We start from the raw sequence: 21,660 nt of genomic DNA, 5'->3' as shown, positions 1-21,660 counted from the left end.
CGTAGGGAAGGAGTTAAGCTGTCTGAATTTCTTGGCTGTGGCAAGCAGTAATGCAGATGTTTAAAAGAGATGGCGGAAGCCTCTAGTTAACAACTTCCATAAACACATGTCTTATTGCCAGCCATAGCCATTCACTTGGACACATCCCAAGATACGTGATGCATTGCCTTCTAATGTGTGACAGTGGAACATGGAAATCAATGAGGATACAGATGTAACTTCAGGTCTGGTTCCCACCCATTCCTGCTGAACTCCAGAATATAATAGAGAGCTCTGGGAACTGGTCATCTTTACAGTTATTGTTTGGCCATTTTGGGCTTGTGTTCTGTGGAACATACTGTACTGTATCAAGTAAGTTGCAAAGTTAAGCAATGAATGGTGCGCATGGATAAGTGAAAAAAGGATAATTCTGCTCTTTACTTCATAGTAAGGCTAAACACCGCCCTCTTTAGGGTGTGCATAGAGTCCTGTGGTTGATTTTTTTTAGGTTTCCAGTCATTACAACTTCAAGCAGTGTATGGTATTACCGCACCTGTCTTCAGGAAGTAAGTGAAGTTTGTGTCTGATTTCAAATCACTAGGGTTACAGTTGGCTTCATGTTCCGACGGATCAATCCTTCCAGTCCATTTCTGTAGGGGGTAATTATCGTGTCTGGGCCGTTGCTAAGGATGGCTCTGCATTCTTCCGCAATGGAATCCACGGACAGAACCCAACAGGTAAGCTACATCTACATTGCTGGATTGAGTTTGGATCCCAGTCCTAGGCAATAACAGCAAAAACATGTTCACTTAAAGATGTTGCATATGTAAGTCCGACTCTAGTTTTAGTGTAGACTTTATTCTTCACTCAAAGGCATCGTTTAGACTATTGTAACAGTTTTTTTACTTTTGTCTGAACCCAGAAAATCTGATGTACTTTAAGAAAATCGATCTGTTTCATTACTGGTTTAGTCGCTGTTCTTGTTTGTCCGTTTTTCCTGAAGTCTTGCTAGATCTTGGCAACTTAGAGTCACTCTCGTGCATCTTGAGCTTCGAAATGAACTGTCGTATTCTCTAACTTTGGCTTTGGGATATTTCTGTGTGTGTAACTGCAAGAATGTATGTGCCTTTTCCTTATGACAGGTGATGCCTGGTTCCACATAGCATTACCAGCCATTGCTCCGTTGATTCAGGTATCATGTGGGGCTACAGCAGTCTGGGCTGTCGACAGCCAAAGTAAGAGACAAAATTTGATAAGTCTTGGCTTTCCTTAATGAGGGAATAGTCAGGCTGCATGCTTAGCAGGGCTAAGGCTTCTATTTCTGTCACTGTTGCTCTGTATTGAATAGCAGGAGCCAACAATCTGCTTCATGTAGGAACAAGTCAGAGCAAGGTTTTTGTTGTTACATAGCACTACTGCCCCTTTGGTGGAAGAGCAACACGTGTGTGCACAGGTTTCTGCGCAATGGAAGCAGGATGCATTGAGTATGGGCGACCAATTCCTGATAGAATGTGTGGTGTCTGTAGATTTTTTGGTTGGTTTGTTGGGGTGCTTTTTGTTAGTATGTTAGTTGGGGCATTGTTGTGGTCGAGACCTCTTCAGACCATCACAAGACTCCACGAGACAAACACGACACCTTCTGTCTGAATTCAAGTCACAAGCCATTCAGATGAACTGCAACAAAGGCATTCCTTTATCATTGTTTGCCCTGTTACTTGTGACTGGTCTTGTGCATGGTCTTGTGATGGTCTTTTGATGGTCTTGTGTCTGGTCTTGTGATGGTCTTGTGTCTGGTCTTGTGATGGCCTTGTCTGGTCTTGTGATGGTCTTGTGTCTGGTCTTGTGATGGCCTTGTCTGGTCTTGTGTCAGGTCTTTTGATGGTCTTGTTTCTGGTCTTGTGTCTGGTCTTGTGATGGCCTTGTCTGGTCTTGTGATGGTCTTGTGTCAGGTCTTGTTTCTGGTCTTGTGATGGTCTTGTGTCAGGTCTTGTGATGGTTTTGTTTCTGGTCTTGTGATGGTCTTGTGTCTGGTGTTGTGATGGTCTTGTGTCTGGTGTTGTGATGGTCTTGTGTCTGGTCTTGTGATGGTCTTGTGTCTGGTCTTGTGATGGTCTTGTGTCTAGTCTTGTGATGGTTTTATGTCTGGTCTTGTGATGGTCTTGTGATGGTCTTATGTCTGGTCTTGTGATGGCCTTGTGTCTGGTCTTGTGATGGTCTTGTGATGGTCTCGTGATGGTCTTGTGATGGTCCTAGCTACAACACTGTTGGATGGATTTGGGTCACGTTTGTGTAGGCGGTACTAATGGTTATTGTTAAAAGTTGTTTTCTGAATGTCTGTTTTTTGGTTTCTTTTGTAGTATGTCTGAATGGTTAGTTTTTGTTGTCAGTATTCATGCTGTTTGTATGTAGCATTTGTTCTGTATGCTACTAGATTATTAATAGACATTATTTTTAATCTCTCCAATCCTATAACAGCTGAAATAATTAGGTTCAAAAACAGCCTCCTAAATCTGTGGTAACTAAATTTAAACATGGCAGTGAAGATAAATTTTGAACATACCCATGGCAGAAAAAAATTACAAAGTAAAATGAGACAGTGTTTTCGCTTGGCAACTGAGCATGCTGAATAACTTTAAAAAGAGTACCAAACAGCGCCCTCAAGCAAGATTTTTTTCTTATTTATAGAAAAGATGTATGACAAAAAATGTCCTTTTCTTCTAATAGAAATTACAAATTCCTAGACGCTCAATTTTTTTTTAGAAATACATGTGTAGTTTCTAGCCACAATTTATTTTCTTAAGACAAGATTTAATTTCTTTTTCTGAGAATTACTTTCATGTATAAGTACATAATTTTCTTAAAAGAAGAAAAATTTTCTTGTGGTACCAATTGCTCGATATTTCAAGAAATATTTTCAAAACAAAAACATGTTTTCTTAAGCATTTTCTGTAAACAAGATTAAGTTTCTTTTTTCAAGAATGGCTTATACACATATAAGAAAATTAGTTTTGGCAGTGAGGTCCAAGATATTACAATTTATGGTCTTTGAAAGTGGGTCTTTTGGTCTACATATACAAAGGCCCAGTTGAGCATTTGATGAACATTCATTACATATTCATATACTGTGGACAGTTTTTCTATTCCTACTGGTCAGAACGCATCACATGACCACGCATTAAAATTTGATTATGCACGCTGAGAAGTGATGAAGCCCGCTGCGTATCATGTGCTGGCGCATGGATATGATGCACCACTTGCCAAGTTCATTGAAGGGGATTCTATATGATGCACCACGTGCCAAGTTCATTGAAGGGGATTCTATTGGACAACTTTTATCGGGAACAGGGTTTTCCCCGCATACAAACTTGCGTATCGAGCCCGATACACAATTATTTCCGGCCGATATGCAAAAACGGGCCGATACCCATTTTTTCATCCCCGATACGCACAATACAATTATGATAGTATGACTCAGAATTATCTTACATGATGCAAATTGCATGTCCAGAAAATCTAGATGAAAAGCAGTTAATAGTCCTGTATTTTTCCGTGTACATGTACATACTAATAATACGCATAATACGCGTCGGCGGCCACACTGCACACTGTACCAAACGTTCCTCGTGGCCGGTGTTGCATGAAATATGAACTTCCGTCATGGGCGTCGTACATGCACCCGCGTACATGTGTGTTTTCTCTGTGCCGTGTGCTCAATATGCTACTGGGCTGCATTTACGAAGATCAATATTTTATACTACACCATTCGCAGAACTTACAACAATGGCAGAAACTCTATCAAAGATAGGCTCTTTTTTAAGCCAATAACATCAGCAGTCTGCGCTGAGGGAAACCCAAAGGCAGACAAAGCAGCCACCTGTGGCACATGCATGGAAGGCACCAGCGAAGGAAGGTCTGATCAGCAAAAACCAAAAGTTGAAGCATGTATTAAATTAAAACTGAATATACGGGTGTTTAAATCGTTGATTAATACAGCCACTACATGTTGTTGCATGTTTTTAAAATATCCAAATTTTTTTTTTTAATTCTTGAAACTCTTTTTTTTTTTGCAGCTCAGAGCATCTAAAGCCCTTGGGCAACCCCGAACCCCACACAATGGCTTTGCAAAATGTTGGTAAACCACAATGGAAAACCCCCACAGTTTTGAAAAATCCTGGGGAGAACCCTGGGGAAAATACCACAAAATGGACGGGCGTGTTTGGGAAAATGAAAGAAAAAATTCAGAACAAAATTGTTGGAAATCCATCCCATGTTGGCTTCTTTGGCCCTCTGAATAAAAAGATATTTATGAATGGAAATAAATATGTATTGGCAGGTCTTCAATATTCGTAAGCACATATTTATTCCCTTATTTAAACCACTCTCTGCACAAATGGCTTGCAGTGTTCAGCAAGTTACTCCATAGAATTATCAATGGGTCTCACTATTTGTGCTACCATATGAAGAGTTGGTTTCCAAAATGAGATAAGTGCCAGGTTGATCCTTGTCTGAATGTCACCTTCTCATGGTTGCCTCCAGCCAGTTTCTGGGGTATTTACTTTATAAAAAGCAACTCAATGAGTCAGAACAGTTAAAAATATCATTTAGGAAGACCTTGTACACTTTTTGCCCTTAAATATTCTGTAATTTTTGAATGGCATACATGCATATCTTTTTTTGGAATGGAACCCTCCATATTGAATTTTCAGGATGTTCTTCCAGTTTCCCTCACATGACAGTAATGTACTGATTTTAGCAGTAACTGATAAAGTTTGGTATGTAATTTGTGTTGCTCAGTTGCCTGAGTCTGCAGGAAACATTGGGTTTTGTAGAAGCAGTATCATTTAGTAATACTAAAACAGGTTGGCCTTCTTTTGATGTAAAAAACTTCAAAATTTGCATACCGCACCAACATTTATTTCTTTTATTTGTGGATCAACCTCGTGCTCATAATTTTGTTTCACATTATACTGTGTTGAAAACGGACAATGGACTTGTTGACATTAGGGTGTAAGGTACAGAATACATGTTTCTTTAGCCTTTTATCCCTTTAATGTTGGAAGGACAAGGTTGTCTAGACATACCTGCATGTACTTGTTCCATTACTGGTATGTTTCACACAGGAGGCTTACTTTATGAAGGCTGAGTGATTGGGTCGAGGGAAGTGGTAGATGTTTCCATATGAAGAGGAAAAGTTTACATGTTACTGAACAGACCTTTATGATTAATGGGAAGGACATCAACATGATATGATTGATAGCAGGTTGAATGGTAGCATATTGAGTTTTATTGAAAAAAGAAGCTGACCTTTTGGGACATGACTGAAGTTAGTTTTCTGATGTCGCTATGTTTTGATGGGGGGTACCACACCAGCCCCTCCTCCTCATTTCAGTTGGGTGTGTTGGTATCATTTCAGAACCCACATGCCTCACTAGCATTTATTTTTAGAAAAAAAAAAGAAAAGTATGGAAGATAAAACAGATTTCTCATTTGACACATTTTAAGAACTGATAAACTGTGGTTTCCTGAAACTGAGCTGTCTTCCATCTTGTTCTTCGATGCTAATCTATCAGTATTAATTCTTATTGACAGTGAATCTTTGGTTTCGTGAAAACATCACACCAACATTCCCTGAAGGAACTCGCTGGATCCATGTCAGTAACAAAGTCAGAAAAGTCTCAGTTGGTCCTCAAGATCAGGTAACAGTCTGATACTTAATATTGAATTAGAAATTATTACTTTGTATGCATTTGACATTAATGCTACAAATAAATGGAATCTTTTGTATTCCATGATATAAACCTGTTTCGACTAATTGCCGTACACTATCACAGATAATCACAATTAAAAAGATATATCTTTTTACTGTCATTGTCAATATGAAGACAGTGTTCACTGTGTATTTGCATGGGTGTATTTCCTTTTCTAATGTGAGCGTAATTTATTTTAAATCATGAAGCAAAGTTGCAGGAGCAGTTATGCAGAAGCATTCTGATTTTTCCTTTTTAAGGGGAGTGTCACACCGTACCAGGAGGAGAGGGAGGGGTGTAGTGTAGGTGATGGAATGCATTTCTGCTCTATCCCAAATTTAGAAAGAATCACTAAAAATACAGTAACCTTTTGTAACAGCTGCCAAATTGATTGGCAAAGAGCATATTACCTGTATGCAATGTTTAAAAGTTGTCCAGCCTCAGGGTTGGATTGGCTTGTGTGTATCCTAGATGTAAAATTGCCCTCAACCAATCACAAGCAGTCCGCCCATGATGGCTTGGGTCCATTGATCTTTATAATCACCAGTATCTGATACTGGCCAAGAAGCAAAGTGACCATGAGTCATGACACACAGGAAATTTAACGCTTCTTGAACATAGCAAGACCCCTGTCATGGTTGTCGTTAACTAAATGGAGGTGTGATTATAAGTAGGGCATTTCCTTCAACAGCAAACAAGATGAAATTAGCCAAAAATCCCCTTTGAAAAGAACTACAGCATTGAACCAAACCCTATGATGTGTTTGTTAAAGAATGAAAAAAAAATTTAAAGTTCAAAAAACTTATTTGTAAGGCCACGTGGAAGGTTTTGGAATCTGTTCAGTGCTCTGTTTGAAGAAAAAAAGCTGTTTTCAATAACCATCCTCTGTGTGACACATGATAAAAGGTGAACCAGAATGTTTCTAATTGTTGTATTTGTTGAAATGAAAACACTTTATGAAAGGAAGGATCTTCAGATTTTACTATTTTTTCAAAGGGATGTGACAATAAACTCTATCATTTTGTCTGTCAAACTTAAAGTCAGTGTACATGTACCTGGCACAAATGGAAGCAAATGTTTATATGATGTGTAATCTCAAATGGGTTCTCTCCTCTGACCAAATGGGCCATTTATTGACCCATCTACAGTGTGTGTGCTATACACTCTTTGTTATACTGCAGAGAATAATTCAGCAGATTCTTCAAACTGTCCAGGTTGAAATTACTTCACTTAAAGAGTAATCTAGTTGCTTTGTAGAATTCAAAGTTTGATCTAGCCTGTAGCTGTTCATATTAGTGTCATGTTTTCCTGTCTATGAACCAGTATGTTCTGGTGAAGTGAAATGTGTGAGTGAACAAACATTCCTTCATAATGCTTTTTTCTCTACCATTTATCTTAGACAAAAAAAGCCATTTCTCAAGCATTAAAAATAAAGCTCAAAAGTAACTTACCAAAGAAATCTGCCTAGAAAGTAAAGGCATGTGTAGATATGAATTAATATGATAAAGCCCAGTTTACCAAAACAACATTGATAAGCAAATCAAATTTGAAATCAAATTTTATTTATCTCCCCTTCAATTTAAGCACTTTCCTTCCAAAACTCAAACCAAATGGCTGAACATAAAGAGAAAGATAAGTTCCACACCTGTAAACTATAGATGATGCATTACAATGTTTGCGATACCATCACTGTCATCAGTCTTGTACACTCTATGTCTTAATAAACTTTCCTGTGTAACAGCCTATAAGGCGCCAGCTACACTTTATAACTTGTATCCCAATTTAGCCCATTCTCCGCCATCTACCATATCTACCGCAGTCATCCCTCCCCCCTTGCCTCCAGCACACACCCCCCCCCTTGTTCGTTAGGTCTGCTGTGTCTCTAACATGCCCACTTGCTGTGTTGGGATTTCCACCAGAAATTGGGTACCGATTAGATGAATTTCCTTGATAGCACAACAATTAAATTAATGCTGCTGTAGCAATCCTGTGGTCTCCTTTCTTCCTTAACCCAGTGATGAATAACAGCCATTGGATTACAAACAGGACTGCTTTCTCTCCTGAATTTTTTCTTTTATTTTTTTGCCCTGGGAGTGGGAGGGGATTAAGGGGTGGTTACAGGTGAGCTTTGTTATATTGGATATCTGAATTACAATGGTTTTATTACTTGAGGATGCAGGTGACAGACCTCATTTAGAGACCACTTTGTCAAGTAGGTGTTCGTTAGTGTTCCTCAAACCTCTGTTACCTGTGATTTACATTGTGTATTTTCAGAGGACTTCCTACAACTATGCAAGGTTATCAGTAAAAACGACCATTTTGGGGTCCTGAGGACCGCATTTTTGTGATGTTTATGTTACGGTAGTTCAACTCTTTTTGTTTTGTACCATAAAAAGTGATTTGTGTAGTGAAAAAATTTACTGATTTGAGATGGAGCTGATATTTTTAGTATTTTTCTGTTAGAAGCACAAAGTTCCCAAGATCTGACTGATTGACAAGTCAGCTCATGATCGGGCCCTGCAGCTTTGGTCATTTTTCTTTCATTATTAGGCTGTATATTTTGTTGCAAAAGATTTTGAAAATATTTCCAGTACAAGTTAAGGCAACTCTCAGAATGACATAAGCAGCCTTTCTCATATTGTCTGAAGTCTTCTAAATCCTTATATATATTCCCAGCCTTCTTCAGTTATCACTATCTACCCAATTGAGAGTACATATGCACATTTTGGGAAAAATATTTTCACACACTGAACAACAAAAATGTATAAGCAGACCTCTTGCTAACTTGTCATCTCCATATCGACGGGTCTTATTACTGAGGCCGTTGGAATCAAGTTCACACATGTACATGTACTTGTGCATTGTAATTTGGTTGAAAGTGCTATGTCATTGCTTGTGGTTGAAAAGGTCGTTTACTTACAACCCCGCCCCTTGACAATCAGCACCTCATGCTCCACGTTTAGAAATTCTTCAAGGGGTTAATTTCTTCCAGAAGTCAAGGGGTTAATTTCTTCCAGAAGTCTCTCTTTTTCTACCGTTGCTCGTTTTTTCGATTCTCCAGGTAGGAATGTGTTATGTCAATGTGACTTTATCGCCCACCACGCTTTCCCATTGAGTCAATCGCCAACAGCGTGGTGTTTACCTGTTGGTGTTCTTTTAAATTGGAAGGGACAAGTATGCCTCTGAGATGACAAAAACGGCAGGTTTGGCATACTGTCACCTCTGAGATGACAAAAACGGCAGGTTTAGCATACTGTCAAGTCATGATCTGAAACATATTGGCACCCCCCAAAAAACCTCACCAGTAGAAATAGAAATTGCAATTGTGCAATGCACACTACTAAGGCCTAACAAATTTATAAGACTTTCAAATGTACATGTATGCCATGAAATATTGAAAATATTGAAATTAGGGAGAAAACGAACAAGAATAAAACCAACTGTCCTCCTACATTAAGATACAGATCGTGATTCCTGTGATTCAGTAACTCTTAGAGGTTGGAATCCTCCAACTTGTTTATGAAATCTTTTGCTAAAAATACATTTTTTGCCTTCTGTATTCAAAGAGGTTGGATATTTATTTTTCATTTTGGCAGCATCTTTGCCTGTACTCTTCACCTCGGAATGGTTTCCAGATTTGGGCAGCACCTTTGCCTGTACTCTTCACCTCAGAATGGTTTCCAGATTGGGGCAGCATCTTTGCCTGTACTCTTCACCTAGGAATGGTTTCCAGATTGGGGCAGCACCTTTGCCTGTACTCTTCACCTAGGAATGGTTTCCAGATTGGGGCAGCATCTTTGCCTGTACTCTTCTCCTCAGAATGGTTTCCAGATTGGGGTAGCATCTTTGCCTGTACTCTTCACCTCGGAATGGTTTCCAGATTTGGGCAGCACCTTTGCCTGTACTCTTCACCTCGGAATGGTTTCCAGATTTTGGCATCATTTTTGCCTGTACTCTTCACCTCGGAATGGTTTCTAGATTTGGGCAGCACCTTTGCCTGTTCTTACATGTACATGTAGTGAATGAAAGGTCAGAGGTCAACACATTCACATGTACATGTACATGTAGATACCGAGTAGAATAAAGGGTCACTGTTCTCTCTTAGGATTGCACTTTTCCCGATTTAAACAATACTGATAGCTACCTGTAAATTGATAGCATAAGGTCCTTAGTTAAAGAGAGATGTACAGTTATCACAGCTAAGTGTCTTGCTTGAGGACACAGACACTGTACATTTACAATGTACTGTACATGTACAATAGGCCTAAGCTTCATTTGAATCTGCAGGTATACCACTATATGCAATGATTACAGTTACACGTACTAGTGGACTTTAATAGAGTCTTTGTATGGTAGCCATCTTGCAGGGCAGTTCTTTAATTCCACAGGGAAACCTCCTTGGTGCATACCCTGTGGAACAAAAGCACTGGCCTGCAAGATGTCAGCCACACAATCCCTCAATACCAATTGCTTATTTTCTCTTCTGTCACCCTAACTTTACTGGCCTAAATGTAGGCACTGTAAACTTCCCGTATTTATCAGTATTCAATGCAGCAAAGCAGTATTAACTTTGGCACATGGTTTGTTCAGGTTCTTTACAAGTTGGCATCAAATCTCATAGAAGTTCACAGCAACTTTGTTTCAGGGGTATTTATTTATCAAAATACACACACTAAAGTAAAATGGAACTAGTTGAGTTTCAAGGATTAAGGTACTGTACATGTACCGGTATACCTAATTAGGATGAATCCAAGCTGAATGGTGATTTGATTTCCTTTTTTCTGATGAATTCAGATCTGGATCATCGCAGATGAAGTCAATGGTGCCAAGGGTGTCATCTGTCGTCGTGAAGGTATTAACCCCAAGAAACCTACAGGCACTTCCTGGGACAAAGGAGCAGGGGTAAGATTAGTAGAATCATCCATCTTCTGTTAGTGTCTTAAAGAAATTCTCATTTTGTTAACAAGCCACACTGGCATTGAAAAAAATGGGGTTTTTTTCAACATAGTTACATGTACATGTTCCGGGGTATATCATAACAGTTGAGTTTGTTTAGAATTTCACATCTGTCAAATTAAAAACAAATTTCAAAATTTGGGCTTCAACTGATGTCATTCAACAACCACCGTATACATGTAAATAATGCTTTCTAAAATTCTGTGTGGAAAAATTCACAAACCAGTAAGAAATGTTTGCAGAAGTAGGCAGGTACATGTAGTTATGGGTTCCGTTCCCACTTGATGACACCTGTGAATTTTTTTGCACAAGCTCTTATAAGCAATGAGTATACAATGTTTATTGAAATAGATTGGGGATTCCAGTTTTGAAAATGTGAATCCAATTTATTCACGTACAAGTACATGATTTGCCTGTCATATCAGTAAAACCTTGTTAATAAGAGCACTGTTAATACAGGATTCTGCTTACAAGAAGGAAATTGTTTGTTTTCATTGTTTTCATTCCTGATGATACAAAGTTCCTGTTATAACAAGGTAATTTGCCAAGTCCAAAGGACCTCTTATTAACGAGGTTCGACTGTATTCACAGGTATGGTAAATTTCAAAATGAATCATGTAGTAACTACTTATTACTATCATTTCGTTATATATGTAACAAGCTTAGGAGAGTCTTCTCTTAATTTTCGAGAGTTGATTTACTGCCAGGTTTGAACTAGTCTTGCAGTCCTTCTGCACGATCATGTTCTTATGGTAGGCCAATGACCAAGCCCTTCAACCAGCTTGATTGTGTTAGCTTAAACACACTAACTGACATCTCCAATTTGTCTTGTTGGATTGACAGCCTGACCACAATCGTTCCCTTACAGCCCCTCCTGACCTGTGTCCGTTCAATTAAGCCCAGGAAGTTATTTTTCCTGATTTGTTCTGTCTCTGTAAACGTTGGTGTCTCCATACGTGGGACTGACCATCGTCCTCTGTCAGGAGTAATTGGAGAGTTTCTTGCAGTCTTGGGTCTGTGTGTTGTATCACTGAAGTCCATTGTCAGTTCCTTGCAGACTTGGGTCAAGTAACTGAATTATTACATCCTTTGCTGTGGTACATTGGACTTCTTTGATGGAATGAAAGTTAGTGATTTAGATGGAATTCAGTAGAATGCAGACTCTTATATCCCACATCCAAGCCACCCTGATCCCAGACCTATAGATCTCTGACACCTGTATCCCAGACCTCATCTCACACTCTGATATTGGGCTCTCAGAGCCATGACACCATGATGTGTGACATGCCACACACTGAAATCCCAGACACTGTGATCCAAGACATTGTAATCCCAGACATGCCACTCACACAAATCCCAGACACTGTGATCCAAGACATTGTGATCCCAGACATGCCACTCACACAAATCCCACACACTGTGATCCAAGACATTGTGATCCCAGACATACCACTCACTCAAATCCCAGACACTGTGATCCAAGACACTGTGATCCCAGACATGCCACTCACACAAATCCCAGACACTGTGATCCAAGACACTGTGATCCTAGACATACCACTCACACAAATCCCAGACACTGTAATCCAAGACATTGTGATCCCAGACATGCCACTCACACAAATCCCAGACACTGTGATCCCAGACATGCCACACACTCAAATCCCAGACACTGTAATCCAAGACACTGTGATCCCAGACATGCCACTCACACAAATCCCAGACACTGAAATCCCAGACACTGTGATCCAAGACATTGTGATCCCAGACATGCCACTCACACAAATCCCAGACACTGTGATCCAAGACATTGTGATCCTAGACATACCACTCACTCAAATCCCAGACACTGTAATCCAAGACACTGTGATCCCAGACATGCCACACACTCAAATCCCAGACACTGTGATCCCAGACTTGCCACATACTCAAATCCCAAACACTGTGATCCCAGACACTGTGATCCAAGACATTGTGATCCCAGACATGCCACACACTCAAATCCCAGACACTGTGCTCCAAGACACTGTGATCCCAGACATGTCACACACTCAAATCCCAGACACTGTGCTCCAAGACACTGTGATCCCAGACATGGCATACACTCAAATCCCTGGCACCTTTTTACCTAAGTGAAAGGATCCCCTTTCACTCAATTTAATTCATAAAATGTTGTACCGGTGGTCAGTGTAACAGAGCGAGGGTTTCAGAATTTCAGGCCCTCTCTTATTGAAATCCCGAAGTGTAAATGTCAAATTGTTGTTTTCAAATCATTGAAAGTCTATGATTGGGCCAGAGAGCATTTGAAATCTGAAATTTTCTTGGGCCATTTATCAGACCAAATACCCTCAGGGCACTGATGAGCTCTTGAATGTATCAACATTTACAATGATACTAGATTAGTCAGATTCTGCAACCCTTGAACCCACCTTGTAAGGTTTTGAGGTCAGACTGTGAAATCCTGTTGTGCAGGGTTGGTCTGTTGTTTTGTTGTTTTCCTTCACTGTATTAATTATAATGCATTCTCCATCAGTGATATTCTGAAAATGGTAGTGATAAATGTCATGAACAATGAATGTACTCACTGTTTATCATATGCCAAGCTCCTACAATCTGCATACACAAGTAGTAATCCAGTGAAGCCATTGTTGAGACGGGAACTAGTTCATTACAGGTCTTACCTGTGCACAAAACGTGCCTTGGACCAATAAGGTCGCTATAGTTTGCATAACTGTATAAATGTATCCAAATATACAAATATTTAAAATCCACCCTTGACTGTTTCACATTTCACATGTACATGTATAGATCAAGCCATCTTTGCCAAACTCTGTTCTCCAAATTTTGTTAACATGTTGCTTGATATGGAGAGATGACCGTTAATTTTGTCCAGCACACTCAGCTTAAACCCCAAGCATTCCAGTGGTTATAGAATCAGGAAACATCCATTTGTGTCTTGTTTACAGGGAGGCATCATGCACATTGTCGTGCGAGCTTGTTCACAGAGGTCAACGGAGGTCACTGCCAAGTGAGATCAGAATGAATCTTGGTCACCTGACAGTAGTATGGACTAACCAAAGCAACCAATTATCTTGCACTAACTCACAGCTAACAGCTACACTGCACCCATTAACACTAGATCTAAATCTTAGTTTTCAGAATGTATGGGAGACAGACTCACTCCAACAAAATGAGGATGAAGTCCTACATGTATGTACATGTACATGAAGTACCAAAGTTGGTCAGCTTGTGCCTAATTTTGATGGAGCTGGTCTTGCTTGTTCGGCATACTTATCCTGAGTAGCCTAGTGACTTGGAAGTTACATTTGCTTTTTTTAGTAAGACCTTCAGGGTGGCTATTCTCCAGAATCTCAGCCTACCATGCCTGTTCTTTTTAAAACTTGTCACCCGTGGAAAGACATTCATTATAAGCACATCTGTGAAGTTTCAATAAACCTTTTGTGAGTTAAATTTGAATATAATCTGGTACACTGAGTTCTTCAAATTAATGTAACATACCGGTACATATAACAATTTGAATTCTCTACACTAAAGACAGTGTTGCTATACATGTGTACCTCATGATTCGGAGCAAGCTTTTGCTTATTTACATACAAGACACCTTGCACCAATACACTGTTTTCAAGGGATAAGAAGGGCACTAAGGCTGTTGTCCAATACTCAACTTTGTCTCCGTCTCAGGTTTCGTTCCCAAAACCAATCCCTGATTGTTGGCCTGAAGGATTTAAATTACATTGGATTACTGTAAGTTTTGGCTTTCTTGCATCTTATATGATGTTCTGTGGCACTATTAGACTGATTACAGCTTCAAAGTCAGCTTGTAAAAAAAAAACGGTTGAAGCCTGAGACAGAGTCAAAGTTGAGTATTGGAAAATGGCCTAAGGAACAGGTCCATTCCAGAGATGGTGGTCACTATGCAAAATTTTGCCCCAAATCATGAGGTATAGCAACAGTGTCTTTAGTCTGGAATTCAAATTATGATTATGCACAATCAGATAAACTCAGTGGATCAGATTTTATTCAAATTTAACTTGCATAAGGTTTATCCAATTTGCCGTAGGAGTTTTCTTGATATGGTAGTTTATAGTTCTCAGCCTCAACTGAATTGCTCACATTAAGTTAGCACATCAGTTGAAACAGTTAACATATTTGGCTGACCTGTGTTGGAAATATGGGAGCTTCATGAAAGGATATGACCAAGTTTACTAAAATTGGTGTCAAAAGACATCCTCAGAAAAACTCCTAAGGCTCAGTATACCCCCAAGTATAAATGTGTTGCAACATAATTGAAGAAGATGTCAAGTTGACACCCCCCCATCCCTCAACTCTTTGAAGGGTAATGAACTCTACACATACACATAGCTCTGCCATTAATGCAGACTGACAGTTCTTGAGTACCTTTTCTGTTATGCTTCCACCTCTACATGCTTTATGCTCTATTAGTGTAGACTTGCCTGTCACAGAATTAACTCTGGCTTATATGAAACTTAGAATTCAACAGAAGCTACATGTATTTGTACATCTCAAAAGATAAGGTTTTACCAGCTTAAAGCTACAAACCTGCAGGTAAGATGACACCTGCATTACTGTCTGAGCTTTGGTGGTAGCCTGTTAATTAGATGTAATGTGGTAGTTGGCATGCGATTTCACGGTGAATTAACACTTGCCTTAATAATAATCTTTGTGTGATCTATTTTTCTGTGTTAGTGTTTTAAATTTTGCACCTGTAGGGTATGTCTGTCAGTAGTGATTGCTTTGATCGTATGGTTTGATGTTTAGTGAGAGATTAAGTGAAAGTATGAAGTCAAAAGCTACCATAGGGCCATATATAAATTACTAAATCACTACAAATACGTGTGCATTTCTGAAATTAATAATGTCTGTGTCCAAGATGTGCCAAACCTTCATGCAGGCAATGTTCTGTTAGCACTCCACAAGTGTTGTATTCGAGTCCATCACAAGTCCAGTCACAAGTCCCTTCGCAAGGCCAGTCACAAGTCCAGTCACAAGGCCAGTCACAAGTCCAGTCACAAGTTCCTTCACAAGTCCAGTCACAAGGCCAGTCACAAGTCCAGTCACAAGGCCAGTCACAAGACCAGTCACAAGTCCCTTCACAACGCCAGTCACAAGTCCCTTCACAAGGCCAGTCACAAGGCCAGTCACAAGGCCAGTCACAATTCCAGTCACAAGGCCAGTCACAAGTCCAGTCACAAGGCCAGTCACAAGTCCAGTCACAAGGCCAGTCACAAGTCCAGTCACAAGGCCAGTCACAAGACCAGTCACAAGTCCCTTCACAACGCCAGTCACGAGTCCCTTCACAAGGCCAATCATAAGTAACAGGAGAACAATGACAAAAGAATGCTTTTATCAGAGCTCATTTGACTAGCTTGTGAATTGGCTTAAGACCAAATGACCTAAGCGATGAACTTGTAATGGACTTACGGGGACATGAAGGGACTTGTGATGGACTTGCAGGGACTGGTGATGGACTTACAGGGACTTGCAGGGACTTGTGATGGACTTAGAGGGACTTGAAGGGACTTGTGGTGGACATACAGGGACTTGTGATGGACTTACAGGGACTTGCAGGGACTGGTGATGGACTTAGAGGGACTTGTGGTGGACGTACAGGGACTTGTGTTGGACTTACTGGGACTTGAAAAGACTTGTGATGGACTCGAATACAACACTGGCACTCCAGTAATTTAATATAGCTCTGTGGAAGCTACCTTACCATACCTGTACATGTAGGAAGGTCACGTTCCAAGTGTCTCTTTCTTTACTATAGTTCCTGTGCTCATTCATATTCAGCAAACATGTACATCAAACATTGCAACATAGGTTGTTTTCTAATACTGGACTTGGACTCCATCTCAGGCTTCAACTGTTTTTTTCTACTTCCTGACATTAAGATTATAAGCGCCATAGTAAGTCTGATAGTGCCACAAAACATCAAGCAAGATGCAAAAGAGCCAAACATTACAGTACTTCAATTTAAGTTAAATGCTTCAGGCCCACAGTCGGGGACTGGTTTCCTACACAAAGCCTGAGACGGAGACGAAGTTGAGTATTGGAAAACGGCCATGAACCCACTTGGTACCAGTGTTGCACCATATCCTGCAGACTCAAACATAAGAATATCAAGATATCAGTGTTCTAGCCATGGTGGGCGGCGCCGGGCGGCACCATCCGTTACTGCAACTTACCATAAAATGAACTGAAATAGTACTGAAAATGTACCATTTCAATCATATTCCAAGCATCAGAAAGCGTCAAGAACATCTAGCTACATGTAGCATTGTTACGAGACCCGGATGTGAAATAATGGGATATAATGTAGCCTCCCCGGAGGCAGCATGCGTGTGTTCATAGTCTTGGCTCAAGATCAGCCAGACAGCGGTATCAATAGAGGGCGCAAATCTAGTCCGGCTATGAGCTGTGAGAGCTCCGTTCACTACGCTTAACAATCCAAAAATTTACCTTGTACTAAAGTGGTTCTAGCTAGAACACTGCAAGATACAATACATACATGTATAAGTATAGGATTTCACCTTGAAGATGTAAACTCCTTGCCCAAGGGTTGTGTCTTAAGCACTTGTCACTATTTTTACTTTGACTCCTTTGCTCGTATCTTTTGTTTCTCTCAGTTCTAATTTTGTTTCTATTGTGTATTTGTATGGTTGTCAGTTTCTTTCATTTGTCAGTGGAACTGAACACAACCCCGTACCATTTATTTCAATTAGGTGTTTATGTAGATATTAATGTTTGCTTACCATTTTTGTTGGGATTACCCGGATTACTGGTTTATTTCTGTTTACTCTTATATTTCTACTATGCTATTTTGATTTTAAGAGGAGTGTATAGTTGTAATGTTGAACACTTGGCTGTGGAAATACTTTGGTTTACAAAATTACCGTGAAGCAAATGTCTGAACAAAACATAATTGCATAACCGTTTTGGAGAAATTGTTCCTATGCACAGACAATGCAAACGCCAGTGAGAAATGGTGTAACCATATCCAGTCCCAATATCTTTGTTGGGGAGAGGCAGGAACCAGTCCAGAATGTAGTCCACTTCAAATCATCTTTGAAACATGGCTGAAGTTCCATCTCCTACATATGGAGGGTTTGTCTGTGCATAGATCCAGTGCGCCTACATACTTATACATGTATTTCCTCCTCACAGGAATTCTCAATTTATGATCTTTAACCTCTACAGGGAGGCATCATGTACCTGACAGTTCGGAGCTGTGCAAAAGAAAGGTCACTACAGGTCAAGATGGCTGACATTGCCCAAGCCATGGTCCAAGGTCAGGTAGAAAACACACCTGGCATCATACAACCCTACACCAGCTCCATGGATAATGTATTGTGTTGATGAGATGTGAACTCATCAGATGTTGAATTGTTACCTGTACATGTAAAGCATGGGGGTCTTGACCACTTCCTGCCAGGCGACCCGTTTTCAAGTACATAGGCTTTATATGCAGAGCCGGAGAGCCCGGAACTGGGACAAAAGAATTGGGCCTTATAACAAAAGACCGTGCTCAGCCACTCAAGACTGAGCTGCTGGGCATCACCAAGATTTTTTCGCTCTCAATAGTGGAGATAATCCAGCCTTGTTTGGAAACAGTATACCATGGTTTGAGGCATTTAGAGCGAGCGGATTACCACTAGGAACAAAAGCTTTCCACCACTGCAGCAATGAGCCACACAGCACCGCTGCATGCTAATCTGGCCCCTATTGAAAAGAGGTCAGCAGCACACTATGCCAGTTTCAGGAACAAAAGAATCTTACGTAACACCGCACAATCTGGGTTCTTTTTCCCAAGGCTGAAGGCCTGGCTGAAATATTCAGGAGTCAATGAAGGTTAACTGTCAGCTTTAGAGTAGTGCCCAAAGAGTCTTTCATGTAGGTATAAACGGCCATTAAATGAAATGATGAATTTTTGAAGAACTTTGAAAATGGAAAATCTTGAAAAGGACCTGGCATCCTGTCTTGCTCAAGAAAAATCCACCCGGCAGCAAGTGGTTAATGCATTGTCCATGTGGCTGCCGAGGAGAGAAATAGGATAAGCGTAGGAAGCACCTGTAGTGGCTCAGCCTATACAGGTTATTAACCCAGATGTTATGCCATCTAAATAACTTCTAACGATTACCTGTTCATTTATGCTTAGCAGTTAAATCTGCTAAGTAATATTATTAAAAGAAACTCTGTGGAGGCATTGTCCTGACATGCCTTTTCTTTTTATTACTGGTACATGTTTGCTTTTTCGTCCAATTTACCATTCGGAATTTCAACTGGGTATACTGTAATAATTGAATTGACTATGTATATAGTTTCAGTCTACTCCTGATGTTAAGATACCAGTCAGTGGCCAGGAACCATTTAAGAAATGTAAGACAACTTCTACAAATACATGTGCATCAGAAATGTATTGGTTCACAAGTGCTGTTACTATTGGTTATCGATCAAAGTATTGAACCGTTTTCAAGCTGTTAAATGGTTGTTTATGAGCTATTGTATTATATCTTTGCTTTGACATCTTCTCCTTTAAAGTCTATTGAAATGATTTTTCTCTGAAAAGAAAGCACAAACTGCAAACATAAAGCTACCTTCAGGAATGTTTCCAAAAATATCTCTAGAGTGCAATGTAATGTTTGTTTTGGCTTACAAATGGTTCATGATGCATGTACCCGGTATATATAGACTTGACTGAATGACCGTAATTATAAAATCCTGATGATTAGACACAACCTGCAATACTATGTTTATTTTATAATGATTCATGATCAGTGGGTTGAAGATGTTTACATGTATGTATGTTGAAGTTTTAGATGTTTGGAATGGTCAGGTTTTTTTTCTCCCTAGCCAATTTTTGAAAAGTATTCTTCTTTGGAATTTTCACATTTTAAATTTTTCTCCTATTTGAAGGAGGTGGAGTCATGAAGGTTGGTAATTATGTTTTCAAGGGGAGGTATACGTGTGTCTCATGCTGATATGTCTGATTAGTTTGCTTAGATTCCATGCTGAAATATCTTTGGGTACATGTATGCCACATAAACCATTTTCAAGATACATGTCAATTGAAATATGTGTATTAAGTATACATGAATCACCTTTTTCTTGAAACAATGTAATTACATTCAAATTTAAACCCCGTAGCATAAGGGTAATAATTCCTCATCACGATTCAGGGCAAGCTTTATAATAGCAGCCTGCAATGATGGATTGGCCTGGTATCTTTAGGACAATTTCAACCCCTCTAATTTACTGTGTCATGTGATTCAGGGCAAGCTTTATAATAGCAACCTACGATGGACTGGCCTGGTGTCTTTGGGGCAGTCTCAACCCTTTTAATTTAGTGTGTCACGTGATTCAGGGCAAGCTTTATAATAGCAACCTACAATGATGGACTGGCCTGGTGTTATTAGGACACCTGTTCAGACTAATTTTCTAAACCAGCTTTGGGAAATAGTTCAGTGAAATGCTGCTTTTCATTGGAGGTATGTACATTGTACATGTAGTAACAGTTTCACAGGTGTGGAGAATTCAAAGTCAAAATGTGCTCTAACTTGGAGTTTGAACAAGTCTGAGTGTAAGGCCCATTAACCATTGTCATTCATGATGTACACGTATGTTTAAATGGCTTCATGTCATACACGTATCTTTCAGCGATTCAGTTTAAATGCTATTATGCCACAGTGTGAATCATAAACATATTTATACTGCCCTATTGACTGGTATATTATGTCTATGCCTTGACATAAACTACATGTAAATGGAATTATTAGCAAAGAGAAACACTTCATGTAGTCCCCTCCACACACTCGGACTTATGGTAATTCTTTGATTTCTATCATTCAAGGGTTTTTGTTTGAGCCAGCCTAGTTTTGACGTGACCTCCCTGACTACCAGTCTTTATATCTGAAATTTTCTCAGAGTAAAATGCGAAGCCATTATAATGCCCAAGTTGAGTTGTTTGTAGATTTTATTGTTTTACTGAGCATGTTGAATTTTGGAAGGATATCTTTACGAGCAGGATTGTGAACATTTAACATCTTAAAAAGTCTGTCAGACTGTGCATATGCTTACGTTTTGTTAAACTGACTCAGTGTGTTATGGAAAAGACCTCTTAACGTATGCTAATTTTAACTATTTTAAGTTGCCTTCAAAACAATGACCAGCATTGTTGTGTGATTGATAAGGGCTCTTTGAGGCATTCATGTTTGACAACATACAACTTAGGTGGCATTTATTTTATGTATGATCACACAATGTATAGTTGCAAGAATTCTGATCTTGTTATTTCTGGCTAAGTGTTTGTAATCATATCAGGTGATTTATCTTTACCCCAGGAAATAAGCAATACAATGAGAGATACCAAACATCTTGTATTGTGAAGTCTCCATTTTGTTTCTATTAAAATACAGTCTTTTCTGATCTTTCAAGTAATGCCCAGTAGCTGGAGGACCTTGAAGAGTGTACAGTATCTCATTGCCTTAAAACTAACAAATAAATCCACACAATCTTTTATTACCTTTTCAAATAATTTATTACCAGAAAGCTGAATATAATCTGTTCTTTTCTGATATCTACAAGAAATTGCATCTGCCGTGATAAAGGATTCAACCTGGATATACGAAGATGTGAGATGATGCATACAAATGTTTTACTTGTGACTTGCATGTTAGTTTCAATGCAAAAAAAGAATATAAACCTTTTGTGATACTTTAAATACCTGATGACGATTTATTCACTGTTTGGAGACTGGAATAAGAAACAAGTATTACTGTAGTGATTAAATTTTTATGTTGAAAGAATTTCTGCCACACAGGTGGAAACTCTTTAGCTACATGTATTTATGGTACAGTATTATCAAAACATCAGTCATTAAAGCATGTCACGTCAAACTCACTGGACCCTTAATTGATTACTGCTCTCTTTATAACTGAAG

General features: G+C 39.4%; 1 protein-coding gene across 4 annotated transcripts in view; it reads left to right on the top strand.

The window, feature by feature from the left end:
* Positions 1 to 21,091, top strand: part of LOC110985246 (tectonin beta-propeller repeat-containing protein 1-like) — a 61,088-nt gene extending 39,997 nt beyond the window's left edge. For 2 of the 4 annotated variants that reach the window (XM_087139340.1, XM_087139339.1), the window contains 5 exons: positions 581 to 716; positions 1,122 to 1,214; positions 5,569 to 5,675; positions 9,323 to 9,755; positions 10,521 to 10,628. In XM_087139340.1, the coding sequence (XP_086995466.1) occupies positions 581 to 716; positions 1,122 to 1,214; positions 5,569 to 5,675; positions 9,323 to 9,745 (759 nt within the window). In that variant the 3' untranslated portion in view covers positions 9,746 to 9,755; positions 10,521 to 10,628. Of the gene's footprint in view, positions 1 to 580; positions 717 to 1,121; positions 1,215 to 5,568; positions 5,676 to 9,322; positions 9,756 to 10,520; positions 10,629 to 13,648; positions 13,711 to 17,921 lie in introns of those variants that run through there. The other 2 variants (XM_022246148.2, XM_022246146.2) reach the window with 2 other exon arrangements.
* The last annotated feature ends 569 nt before the right edge of the window (positions 21,092 to 21,660 follow it).

Source organism: Acanthaster planci, linkage group LG07 (assembly GCF_054643075.1).
Source record: "Acanthaster planci isolate LZ-2023a linkage group LG07, COTS_SCS, whole genome shotgun sequence".
NCBI lineage: Eukaryota > Metazoa > Echinodermata > Asteroidea > Valvatida > Acanthasteridae > Acanthaster > Acanthaster planci.
Note: the sequence above shows the minus strand (reverse complement) of the source record. Positions and strands in the feature narration are given on the sequence as shown.